Source organism: Tenebrio molitor, chromosome 1 (assembly GCF_963966145.1).
Source record: "Tenebrio molitor chromosome 1, icTenMoli1.1, whole genome shotgun sequence".
NCBI classification, from domain to species: domain Eukaryota; kingdom Metazoa; phylum Arthropoda; class Insecta; order Coleoptera; family Tenebrionidae; genus Tenebrio; species Tenebrio molitor.
This window is the reverse complement of record NC_091046.1, coordinates 8,741,072-8,755,181: the sequence shown is the minus strand read 5'-3', so window position 1 is coordinate 8,755,181 and position 14,110 is coordinate 8,741,072. Positions and strand designations below refer to the sequence as shown.

Below are 14,110 nucleotides of genomic sequence, written 5' to 3'. Positions count from 1 at the left end.
GTTTGCATTTGGCAGAGTGAAATTTAATTAAATTGTCACCTTTCAGAATTGATTTTCCGAACGAAGTATGTAATTCTTGAATTGCTTCTGGGAAACACCATCAAACCTAAATCATAAGATAAGAGCCGAATTGGTATTTTCTTTTCATGATAAAAAATGAAATATGCAAGTGGATATTTGTAGGTAAATCAAATTTTCCAATTAAAACATAGAGAAAATGGGCCAGATTAAATTAAGTGTAGAGACTGTGTGGCTTATAGAATATTTATTTAATTATGTTTGATAAACTGATAAAAACACGGTCACAATAATTATTAAATTACACGTTTACATTTTAACAAGCTACATATATTTTAAGAAATTTAAGGGAAAAAAATGTAATTATAGGTACCTACAGATGTGTTAATTAAAAAAAAGATGTAGGTATCTACTTCTGTATTCCTGGTAATGACTCTGAAGACCAACTAACTATACTATAACTAATGTTATTTTTAATTTCTTAATGTAAACTGCATTACGTATTTCAAATTAACGTTTAATTCAAAAAATCTAGCACAGTGAGTTCATTAATTAGGTACCTACACATTAATAATGATTGTAACGAGCGTTCAAAATAATTGATCATTATCCTCTTGTAAATTAAATCATTAATTTAAAGTAAAAGACTAAAAGCTATCACGTAGCACCACGATAAATCTCGCTAGTTAGTAGTTCTGAAATGACCTGCTTTTCCAAAAGAAATAATTCACAATACTGCTTGTTCGCTGAATAAATCACTTTTGACGTCTATAACTTGACAAGGTGATAAAACTACACCATACGTCAACGAAAACAAAAGCAAGCAAGTACCAGGCTATTTGACGCCAACTTTTTTGAACACTCTTCAGTTATCTATCTAGTAAAATCACTTAAACTATAAGTATGTAAATACAAACTTGTAGGTATTCCCGCATTAGGTATAGGTAATCTGTCGACAGCAATATTTCATTAGAAATTATTTTTTTAACTGTTTACAAATCTCCACCCAATGTGATTAGGTATGTACATGATTATAGTGACTTGTTGTAAACAACAATAAGATCATGAATTAATAGGGTTAGAAAATGGATTTATCCAAGAAGAAGTAAGTAGACATTATTACTGTCCCCATTATTAAAGAATTTTGAATTTCATACCTATTTTATCTCACGATGAAAATTATAAAAACAAACTTCAGACATTTTTTTCTTAATTTCTACTGCTAGAAAATGTACAAATAATAATTATAGTTAGTTGCGAATTTAAATTAATAAAAAGATGGTTAAGTTTTGAAATTCATTTTAATTTGGACACATAAAACAAGTGAAAATGATGAAAACAAAATTTCCATTTAAAACTGTAAAAATTTCTAGAGATATTGCCACCAAGTTTCAGCTGATTTCTAACTAGACATTCCTTCTGAAGTTCTGTGAGTTCTTGGCCTTGCCATCACATTCACAGATGAAACAAGGAAACCCTTTTTGTTAACCAAGTACCTACTTATCATAGGTACATAATTTCAGAAGATCACTAGATATCAATCATTTGTGTTTTGAACCTAAAATGCATTCACGTTGTTTTGGCATAATGGGAGGCCATGGAAATTTTGCATTTAATTTGGTACTAAAGCTGCCTGTTGAATTTAAGGTACTATATCTTTAGAAGGTAGCGCCATTCCGCTCCACAATTTTGTCACACTCACAGGATTTATCGATAATTCCATCTCTTTTAATTTCGAGGCGAAAAATTGTGGAGCGGAATGGCGCTACCTTCTAAAGATATAGTACCTTAGTTGAATTAGGTTATGTTTTTCTAAGTTTGAGGTTATAAATAGCGTCAATGTCTAGTGCATTGTTGTCAGTTTTACTAGTGTGCAATAGAAAAATACTCAGACGTCGCGGGAAATTCAGCAACATGTTATGTTCATTTTGGTCCGTAGTGACGGAAATCAAACAGCGTGTCCAACGTTAAAAAAATAAATTATGGCCTCCCATTATGCCAAAACAACGTCAACGGTGTTTATAGATTTAATTATTCTGGAACATTTCTTAGATTCTCCTAAGTTTGTTCCCTCACATGGACAGAATAAGTACGAAGATGGAACATAGAAATGCGAAAAACAACTGAATATCATCAAATGGGGAAAGGATGTAAATTGGCTTATTGCAAAATATTTTAGGAAAAAATTGTGACAGGGTAGAAAAGAAATCAGTTACGATTTCAGTAGTTATAACAATTGCATAAAGTTATGGAAAAAAATTTTCATCGCAAACCTGTGTTGTTGATGTAGATTGTTATGTCGAGTGATACATATTTTGATTGGTGTACTTCAGTGACATCTTAAAAGCGGCCAAGTTTTATTTTATGGTGGGACAGGCCACCCCCTGTCACCCGTCGGCCGGTTTCGTCCGTGTTCGTATCAGATTCAACAAGGAAAAGGAAGTAAAAAATAAATCGAGGTGAATTTGGCAAAAGGCGAGTGTCGTGGGGGGCGGCCCGCCCTAAATAATAATCTGCGGTCGGGAAAGAAAACAAAGGCCGGGGGTGTCGTGGAGCGTGGAGCGCGTCGGTGGCGGCGTGTCAGCGTTGCGGCGGTCGGCCGGTGTCTGTAGGTGCGAACAGTGTCGGCGGTCGGCGGCCGGCGTGTGCACGCGGTCGATCCATCACGCGTCCGGGATTGGGCGAGACGAGAGGGCGGGGCGAGGCGGTCCCGGCGAAGCGCTCTTCAATCCGCCGCCGGCTCGCCCTCCAGAGGGGAAAAATGCGCCGCAGGAGGGGACCGAAAAAGAAGTAGGGCGCGATTTTTAGTGGTGGTGGATGAATCGGTCCGCCGAGGGGAGGCCGCAAAAATGTATCTCAGAAAGAGCGGCGCGGTCCCCGGAGGAGCCCCGCCACTCGCGACAATTTTTTCCGGATCGCCGCGACTACTGCGCTTGTGTTGTGTGATCGCGACAATTTGTCGCCGTTAAAAGAATTCCGTGACATCAGTAGTCGCGTTCTGTCGGTGGCAAAAACAGGACCCGCGGAGACGCTCCGACCGCAGCCCCCTCCCACGGCCCCACTCCGCTCCACCCACTGGGCAGATCGCAAAAATCCGCCAGAAGAAGACCAGGCCGACCGCAATTACCACCTGGTGCAGACACGTAACCGACGCACGGTAGCGCAGCGCGCCGCCACCGGATTTTTGCCGACGCGGCCACGTGGCGACGCCGATGCCGACGCGAGGATAACGCAGTGACCACGACGACTCCTTCGCGGTGGTGCTAGTGCGGGTGTGCAGGAAGCCATGCTTCCTTTGGCGACGACTCAGTGAGTGCACCAGCGACTGGGACACACACCATGTCCCAGTTTGGCTTCCGAGCATCGCCGAATACTCAGGTACCTTTTCTCTTCTCTGCTCTTCGACGACGGGTGGCCTGCGCGCTCACCCCCGACTCGCGCCGCCGGCCACCCCGCAACGCCACCTACGTACACCCTTCGCGCCGGTAATTAACCCCGAATGCACCGACCGACCAAATTAGGCGACGACCATCACGCTAATTTACGCTAAACCCGCAAACGCTCCGGACCCCCAGTTCCAAATTTGCACGCGATTTACATATTTCGCACCCGCCAGACCTGCACCTTCCGATTACCACCCCCAAATCGACCTGCGGACAACCTTCGTTTTTCAATTATTAATCACCGCACCAGAAAATTCTTCCTCGAAGCCGTCGAAAAGACCTTTCGTGACGTCGTTGAAAATTCATTTCATCCCCAAATTCCAATCGGATCTCTTCGTTTCTATTCCTCCAGGCAGTGGAAATATGAATTTGTAATTTTTTGACCCGATCAAGTCAGTAAATCGACAAACGATAGTTACAACCCCGTCTTTTCTTGATTCGATGATTGACAGTACCAATAAAATGTCTTTTAGTATTTGACACGTGCCAGAGTAACATTTCCTTTTTATAACCATGTAATTTTATTTTTACCAAGTGTAAGTTTTAATCGGGAAGCGACCACATAAATTTTACAAAATCTATTCTTACAATTCGAACTGTTCTGCAGAAAAACTTGTTTGGCGTAATGTACCTTGTAAAATGAGTAAATTTACTTTCGTCTTATTTTAATTTTGCACCCAAATTTCCAAGAATTTCTATTTTAAGTCATACACCACTAACAATTCAACCGTTTCAAATATTTTTGTGTAATTTTACCACAAAGCGTCTAAATATAAATATGCTGCTTCTAAGATGTATAAAATTAAAACTTCCAAGCATTTATGTACCCTAAGAATGTTTTATGTAAGTTTACAAGTCGCGTAAATTTAATCCAATAATTGTAATGACTCAAAATTGTCAAATCGAGCCTAGAAATTTATGTAGACATTTTTAAATTAACAGTAGATGAATTGACAAATTACAATTGTGTTAAGTTATTTGTTCTGTTGATTGGTAATTGACAATGACAGTAAAGTGCACACTGTTTGACATCTGTCATGCAGACATTTTAATTTGTCAAATCGTGTATTGAAATTTCCCGCATTAGAGTCTGAATTTTGGTATTTGCTCACAGAGTAGTCCCAAAAAAAGATTTAAAAAAATGTTGTTCAAGTGTTGTAATGGCTACTTCATTAGAAAAATACAATTGAATGTAAAATTGAAAAGTAAATGTTGCCACACCGACTGAACGTAAAATTATATCTAGCAAAATATTTGTCATGACAGTTGACACAGCTAATGGCATTATAAAAAATCATATCCTCTGGTAGATAAATAAAACATGTTTAAACTAGCTGTAAAATCATGCCGGAGTGTTATCAGATTCTGTCTGAATGTTTAACAAGTGATAAAAATTTTCCTCGGCAAAATCATTGATGACCTAGAGATTTGTTAATTTAAATATAAAGAAAGAAAATTTTTTGTGTTATATATTTTTTATCACAGTAAGCTGCATTATACCTAGTTACGCAGTTTTAAACAATATAAACATATCTACTGGTATTTTGTTTACTTCTTTACAATTATGTTTTTGAAAATTTCAATATTTATTCTCGTTTTTGATATCTTTTCATTTTTCATCATCATAATCACTTTACAACGACTTATTTTAAAATTTTTATTCCAGTTCTGTGAGATTGGATCAAAACCCAACTGGCAACATCCAAATTTTGTTGTTTTTACTATTAAGCTTAGAGTAAAAATGAACACAGTGATGTATTTATTGCACTATATTATTATATTACTAATTGTATGATGAAATGGTAAATGCTACGTCTAATAATACCTACCTAATACTAATACAAACACCCAGTACAGTCTTACATGTTGAGAGAATGTCAAATTAAAATTGTTACAGATACTACAGTCTTTCTGTATATATCCATTCGGAAAAGATAGATATTTTGTGTGGATATTAAAAATATTTTTTCCAATAGGTAAATTTATGATCAAATTTAGCAGTCGTGAGAAATTTTAAAAACCAATTGAAGCACTGACTACACAATTTCACAATCCTTTGAATAAGCAATAGTATATTCTCCAATGAATGCGGAAAAGTGCCAATATCTCACGAGTATGAACAAGTAAGTGAGAAATGAATCCTTTCGCACGTGTTACACCAACTAGAATTTTTCAACGATGTATTGAATAACTAATTGCGGATTGATTTTTTAAATGAACATTACCAACAAAAATGAAAGTTTAGGTTTACTTGTCATTTTACACAACGAGACGCGCATGCGCAGAGTTGGAAATTATATATAAACTTCCAGTTCTAGACGCTGTGGACAAATATCAGGTTTATCGTCATTAAACCACGACAAAAGTGCATTTTTCCATGATGATCGTAGGTTTTCCTACTGGAAAATATTAATTTCGTATGCTGTCGAAACCGGTTTAGAACTGCAGATGTTTAGCTTTCAGCCTTTATCGAGCGCCTGCGTACACGATCTCGCAGATCAGAAAATTGCGTTTCCTAAAAACCTAGAAAAACGTGTTCGTCCTAATTATTTGCCATCTGTACTGGTCCCGACTCCACTTTTAAATTGTTTTGGCCATTAGTCCAATTAAAAAACCGCGAAAGCTGTATAAATAAATTTCGCATTTGCAAACACTTATTATTTTTTAACGACAGTCATCTTCGTTCCAGCCGAATTGTCATAATTAGGTCCGACAAAGAGCCGCGACGTGTGACGTGTGTAAACATTCGTGAGAATACATCAAAAGTTGAAGTGTATTGTCGGCACAGTTTATCAGCGAGCAAGCTGGAAAGTGTGGGCGGTTTTGATAATAGAAGGCATATCAAGTAGCAGAATGAACACCGGGGCGAAAGAAGTGGTAAGTTGATGAGTCAGGTAGAAAAGGTTTCATTACTTCCGACAGACTTCTGCAAAACGCCCACAAACGTGCTGAAATTATCCTCCAGATCAACAACTCATCAACGATCACCATTAGCTACTCGAATTGATGCGTTCCACCCCGAGGTGCTTGTCAATCTGTACCAATTAACCGGTGAAGTCTCGAGTCATAATCCTTTCCGGTTATTAATGCAATTAAAAATGAACAATTCCAGAACGCAGTTTGGTTTGTGATTGCCGAAGCGTCGCAAATTGCGAAAAGAATGCGACAATTGTTCGACGACCATCGACCCATTAATTATTTATGAAGATGTCCCAAAGAACTTTGCTGGGTTGCTAAATTTATTAATAATTAGGACAGAACAAGAAATTAAAATAATGCAGCTGTGGCGAGTTAGGTTTCACGTCAGGTATTATTGTAACTAACGCGTTTAAAAAGCATTTCCTGCGATCGAAATGCTGATAAGCCTACGTTGATATATTATGCTTATTACGATTCCGAAAAAATCGTTGGATAAAAGCGGGAAAAAAACATACCTACATGAATAAATGTGCCTCGGAGTGATTCTGTCAGAACAATTTGTGAAGTAGGCCTATATCATTATATGTATACAGAGCGGCGCCCCTAAAGCTTGTTAAACTAACGAAAGGAATTTAATAAAGTTGTCTTGGATAGATTGAAATTTTGGAAAACTTACTAACGGAATTGTTCCATATCAAAAGAAGATTATTACAACGGTAGACATTATAGTTAACTACAATTATTACAATGACAGTGTAGTGAAATGGTAATAGGTATGATAACCGTAACTAGTACTGCCATGGAAGTGTTTACGCAGCAAGAGAACAACAGTACGTGACTGATATGATTGTAAATATTTTAAGACATTGGATAATTACAATAAGAGTGTATTTAACAATTAACCGTCAGTGCTCAAAGTTCGATTTTTTTAACACAAAATGGAATCTATTTACAAAATAAACATCACAACAAAAATGTTGCTTGTTTTACATGCAATTTAGTTAATTTTTGCAACTAGAAACAAAAAGGGGAAGAATGGGCGTAGAGGTGTTGGATTCTCTCATGGGTTGTGACCTTGGAAATATCTCCGCGAAGGCGGAGCGATAAACCAGTCTGTAAATGAAAACTGAAAACATCGACTTTAGCGTCGGGGGTTTAATACGTGGAGGAACACATCTACTCTTAGAGACGAATGACGATGTTTTCCGGTCGGTTTGTAGCGCCTACTTGAGACCGATATTCGTCGTTTGCGCAGATATGACTCACAGCCCATGAGAAAATCCAAGACCACTAACACTTTACCAAAAATTGTTTGAAATGGGAGAGACTCCCTTGAATAGAATTTTTGTAGGAAGGTCTACCACGGAAAATAGACGATCCGTGGTAAATAAGTTTTATCTGTGGAATAAAAATACAAATTAAACCGATCGACGATAAATTTCTCTGTGAAATTATGACCTCCGATAATAAAATTTATTGAACGGATATATTAAATCGGAGCCCCGAAATAGTTGATAGTTATCACTCGTCCTGTTTATCCCCGCTCGACGATTTTCAAGAAATTATTAACTGCAAATGTGCTAATAACCGCAATTAATTTGCCAATAATGTTTGTTTCCAATTACGTTAGACGTGAGTGTTATAAATGAGCTCAAGTTAATTTTGTTCACATAATGTTTTTAGTACGTGAGTAAGAAACTAAATTACACTTACCTAATCTGTTTCTCATGGTTGTACTTGAGCGAAGTATTTTTAAACAGAAATAAACTTCACTCTAAAATGGCTATACATAGATTTACTGTGGTGTTTATACCATCTATGCGGTTTTTTATTCAAATTTGTCACCACCGTCAAGAACAAGTTTCCAAAGTTCTAAATATGTATAGGAGTCGTCACACCATTCCTACACTACCTCGCAGCATGCTAATGTAAAAAATGTCTTTGATCTTGTGCGTCGGCGCTTCGTCTTGTTGAGCCGGATTGTTTCCGCTTGTATTATTGTTAAACATTTTAATGCAGCGTTGTAAATTCTCTCCAGAGCCAATCAAGTTGTCGATAAAATCGCGAATTAATGATTTATAAGTAACAATAAATATAAATCAACGTAATAAACGTATGGTTAATTATCCGCTATTAGTTTCGTTAGTTGTTAACACTGATTGGAGCGTTTTAAGTAGTAAACATAGCGCAATATAAACGCAGCACGTAAATCAATTAATCCATGGGGTCCATGGTCCGGATTGGCGGATCTTGATGGGGCGATTTTGAAGTGTGTCGAGTGGAGATTTGTAGATTTTGAAGTTGGGCGCGAGTGTTTTTGAGGTTTTTACGTAGGAGTGAACGCGTTTCGAAGTGGAAACATTATTCGGGTGCCTAATTAAAAGCAACTGTAAAGCGGCTTCATTTTCATTTTAGATTAATTAAATTCAAGAAAAACGGTAGCAATTAATGTAACAACAAAGTTACCACTGGGTTACAGCCAAGCCATCACTAATACCATGTCACGTAGACAGTTTTAAAATTAATTATCATTTTGTTGTAAAACGTCCTCGTTACCATTAATTAAAATATAAAAAGATCGCGGATCGCTTTCAATATTTATGATCGCGGCCAATCGCGAAGAGCCGTTTCCAAACTTGTTCTTGATTAATTCGGGTCTCGGGGGACGTTTTTTGCGGGCGCACATGTGCAAACATATTTGAGGTAAAAGTTCTCTTAATAAATCGGCGATAATTTAAGGGCGCTTTGTCCGAAAGCGCCGACCCAGAACCCGAGGCCGCAACATTAAACAATTATAGTAAACGGAATTAATTCGGCGTAATGGGGCTGTAAATAAACACGAATCGAATTTACTTCCACAAAATATGTCGAAAAACAATCCATCAAGGGCCTCCCCTAAATGAAAAGTAGCCGACCAGAACGCGGAGCCTCAACGTGTGCGCCCTTGTGATTTATAACGATTTAATATTTATTTTGATGGGTGAAATTCGGCGTTACTAACACTCGCTGGAGGGTTCAACCATCTGCTGAATTATATTTAATGCCAAATAAAGAAAACGACCTCTTAGGTACACGGGAGAAGGATCATTGTTGCTTGTGACATTTCGGTGGATTGCCGCTAGGCTTAGCTTTTGTCAGTCGAATTGGTTTTTACTGCTTTTCTATGAGACAGTAAATTTTACCTTCCGGGTTGCAGTTAAACGCTTTAACGCTTTAATGCACAAACCGTCAAAATAAACAATCGGTTTTCTCTAATCCTTCAAACCTACCACCGCCATTTTCGTTTCAACAAATGAAAAAAAAGGCAAAACGGAAACTGCGCAAGAGCGAAATGACATCTTCACGGAAATTACATAGGTACACTTTTGCGTCTTGGTAGGTATGTTGATTTTGGTTAATCATCTTTGCATTTTGGTTTTAAAATTTAATGAAACAAATAACTGAGGACTATTGTCAACAATTAACAATAAAACACAACTAAAAAATGCAAAATTAACTGTTACAAAATTAAAATATGGTACTTTGGCAACGTAACTTCATTAAAAGTCATATTTTGGTTAGAAAATTTAATTAGACAAAGGACCAATTAAATAAGATCATTAGTCGTCGGCAGTTACTAGGTATGTGCTTGTACAATGTTCAATTTTAAATTAAATATGGGTCATTCGCTTGGAGCAAAGGCATTTTTCTCCAATTAAAAATCCTGAAAATAAACACCGTTCACGTTGTTTTGACATAATGGAGGCCATGATTTATTTTTTAACGTTGGATACACTGTTTGATTTTCGTCACTAAACTGCCTGACATGCGAACCCATCAAAATGAACATAACATGTTGCTGAATTTCACGCGATTTCTGAGTATTCTTCGGTTGCAAACTAGTAAAACTGACAACAATGCACTAGACATTGACGCTATTTGTAACCTCAAACTTAGAGAAACATAATCTAATTCAACAGACAGTTTTAGTACCAAATTAAATGCAAAATTTCCATGCTAAATACCTCCACCTCTATTACCAAAAATCGTGTTTACAAAAATTTTGAAGAATCCTTATTATGTTTTATAAAAATGAAATTGCTCCAAACTGATCACTAGGTAATCATTACAAATTTCTTTTTTAAACAATTATTTATATTAATGTTTCATATTTTATATAAGTTTAATTAAACAAAACACAGTTAAAACCAGAATCCAAATGTACAGTGGTGAGCAATGCATTTTGGTCGTCAATGTCATTCTTTGACGCAATGGAAAGTTTTCTCTAGTGTGAAACTGGCGTAACCTATAACATGTTATGTGACATTAATTGCCGTTATGTCAAATTTTATTGATGAAATGAAACGTAAGATATATAGACACAATTACTAAATTAATGAAATGAGAGTCTTATGATTTTGAACAGTTTTCAACAAAAACCCTAGACAATGAACGAATTATTTATTTACATGTTGTTGACACTGGACATAAACAAGCAGAGAAAATTTTTATTACTATGACGAAATATTAAATTGACATAGAAGACCAAAATTTATTTCTCGCCGCTGTGCTGAAATTATCAGTAGTTGTTGTTAGCAGAGAGGCAAAGGTAAATAAATCTAAAGAACTAAAAATGCATGAAGTAAATATTTCATTTAACGTTGAAGTCATTTTCTCTTGATTGATAAATATTACAAACCTAAATTTCTGTTCAAGAATTCTCCTAAATATCATCTGGTTCTTCAGTTTAAATTTTTATTTTGTTTTTAGATGTGACCGGACTAAATTAAAAATTTGTAATTTACTTTCGAATGATTTCACCAGAAGTACCTCAAATGGTCTGGTACCAGTTGTAAAGTTTTCAAAAATCATATTTTGCTTCTGAACAGGAGCTGGACGTTCAGCGTGTAGAGGTTTCCTTAATTTGTCAACAGTTACCTATTAAACATTAATTAAACACAAAACCAGAAAACTTAAATTTTTTTAAATATTCCACTTAAAATTCCCTTAAGCGTAGATACACCAAAATTATTACAAAACTGAATTATTTAAAAAAAAATTGAAGTGATAGGTAGTAGTGACTTTTAAAGATTACAATTTGGTTCCATAATTGTCACAGTTTGGACTAAAACGGACAAAACAAAAAACTAGAAATTTGCGAAATATGTATTCCATTTAGATTTCACTTAAATGAAAGTTTTAATTTTTTAAATGGTTTTGTAACACAGGTGGTCGTTTTAGTTGTACGCTTTGATACTTCCTACAGATATGTGTATAAAATCATATCATACATAAAATCAGCCAAACTCTCGTTTGTTAGTTCCAGAAAGAGCTATCTTTTGCTAAAGAAATAATTCAAAGCACTGCTTGTTCCCTGAATGCATGACGTTTAAGAATCCATCATTTGACAGCTGATCAACGGAAACAGTAGTAAACACCACACATTTTTTGAACATAGTTCACAAAAAAGTTTAGTCCTAATATTTAATAAAACAAATTGCAAATTGCTATTGTCAATGAAACATATTTAAGTCCTCTAACCGCTAATAGAGAACCTTGACAGTCGTCGAATGTAGCAATGTTTAAACCAGTGGTGCCAACTAACTAAACAATGCTAGTCGTGGCTTGCTCGATTGATTTTTTTTCGATGACATGGTATTGGGTGTTCATTTAAATTTCTGGTCAAAGTTGGCGTTGAAGAGTCGATTGTGAACGCACCACTCGTGTAAAAACACAAACAACGGTAAGATTTAAACAGCTGATCCGTAGTGCGTTCACAATCGACTCTTCAACGCCAACTTTGACCGGTAATGAACAGCCGATAGTTTCAATCATACATAGAGTCTGTTTTTAATCAAAGAACCATGACCTGTTGATTTGGATTTGCAAACATAAAATTTTACTAAATATAGGGAATTTAATGATATCTATTGGACAGGCGTTGGCTGGTATAGCATCGCCTGTCCTTTTTAATGTCCTTGAAAGTACGCAAACTCGCATTTAAAATTTGAACGTGTTATTAAAAATGCCTCACAAAGTGAGACATTTATTAAACTCTCAAATTTGTTGTTATTAGTTGTTATTAACTTTATTCACATGCTGTATTCACATGCTGCCCTACTAATTTCTCTAATAACCTCAATTTTTATATGATGAGATTTTTCACCCTTGGTCAAAAGTGTTCAATGTTGTCAGCTCTATTTTGGATGTGAATTGTGGTGTTGTGGTTCTTTGATTAAAAAACAGACTATAGCACTTTAGTGGAACATACCTTCAGTATATAAATATCACGTTCAAATGAAATCGTGGGCTGAGTAGGCGTTGGAAAAATTAAACCGTTTAGAACAATGTAAAGTTTGAATTTCCCGCCGTTTGACACGAATGACATGTTTATGTTTAATTGGGAGATAATTAAACATGTTTGTTTTCAGCAAAGGGTGCCCTTACATATTGGGTGATTCAAAATGATTGTGGCCAAGTATGGCAACTATGTGAGTAGGGTAGAGTTGACATTTCCTTGACAGTTCATAGTCGCGCAATTTTGCAAGTTGTCAAATCAATGTGTAATGGAATTGAAAAAATCAAATGCACGCTTATGAAATGTCATACAAATGTCAACTCTACCCCATTCACACAGTTGCCACATAAATTTTCGTACATAGTTGCCATACTTGGCCACAATCATTTTGAATCACCCAATATTTGCTTCGAGAATAGAAATCGTTAAGTTATCCTATTTTTAATGTAAAACATCACAAAGAAAGAAAAAAAGAAAGATTTTTTTGGCTCTAAATTTTAGGTTAACTGTCAACATGCTCCAATTAATCTACGCTTTAAAAAAACACAGCAATTGACGGTTTCCAACGCCTTCTCAGCCCAGGATTTCATTTGAACGCGCATTAGAATAAGTATTGCAAAGAACTGTGACCTAGTAGATGATGATAAACCTCTTTGCAATTTACATTTGGTAATTGTTCACTTTAACTACTTCTGGAATTTTCGCGTTTTTTCTGGCTAGACAGCCTCAGGACGTCCTCCTACATCGTTTCCCACCAGTCAAACCTTGTGCAAATGAAAATTTTCCTTACCCTTTAGTTATACTAAGACTTGGCGCGACCTTGACGCGACCTTGAAACACAACAAGAGAGAAAAAAAAGGCATTTGCACAAGGTTTGAATGGTGGAACACGATCTAGGAGGACGCCCTGAGGCTGTCTAGCCAGAAAAAACGCGAAAATTCCAGAAGTAGTTAAAGTGAACAATTACCTTACATTTTTGTAAATGTTCTTGGTTGTGATTAAATGTTTTACAACTCTACAATCTTTGGAAGGTTGCAAAATAGTCAATTTACCTTTAACGATACTTTTACAACGGTATTGGTACGATAGCCAAAAAATATGTTTCCATGTGTTCTCTCTTTCGATAAGGTTGAGTTTTGGGGTAAATACTAAACGAAAAAAGTACAACGGGAAAAAATGTGAGATGTACACGTGCTGCTACAGTTAGTTACTGCTTAGTAAACAGTTTAACGAACGCGCATTTATCAGAAGTGAAAATATGTATGTACTGTTCAAGTGTGTAGCAGGAAATGACTAACTATAACCATGGACACTAAATTCGATCAATTTTTGTCAGTTTCGGGTTCATTACAGGTGTTAATATATTCATTAATATTGCAACAATGACTAATATTTGGCACGTGTCAATGTCACATATTAGCATTCAGATTTCAATCAAAATTATGATTTCGAC

General features: G+C 36.2%; 1 protein-coding gene across 2 annotated transcripts in view; it reads left to right on the top strand.

The window, feature by feature from the left end:
* The window catches only part of mirr (mirror), a 44,287-nt gene that overhangs the window by 9,005 nt on the left and 21,172 nt on the right, over positions 1-14,110 (top strand). Inside the window, exon 1 of one of the 2 annotated variants that reach the window (XM_069040406.1) lies at positions 2,883-3,396. The exons of the other annotated variant lie outside the window; for it this stretch is intronic. Coding sequence (XP_068896507.1) covers positions 3,358-3,396 — 39 coding nt within the window. The 5' untranslated portion in view covers positions 2,883-3,357. Of the gene's footprint in view, positions 1-2,882; positions 3,397-14,110 lie in introns of those variants that run through there. 2 annotated transcript variants of the gene reach the window in all.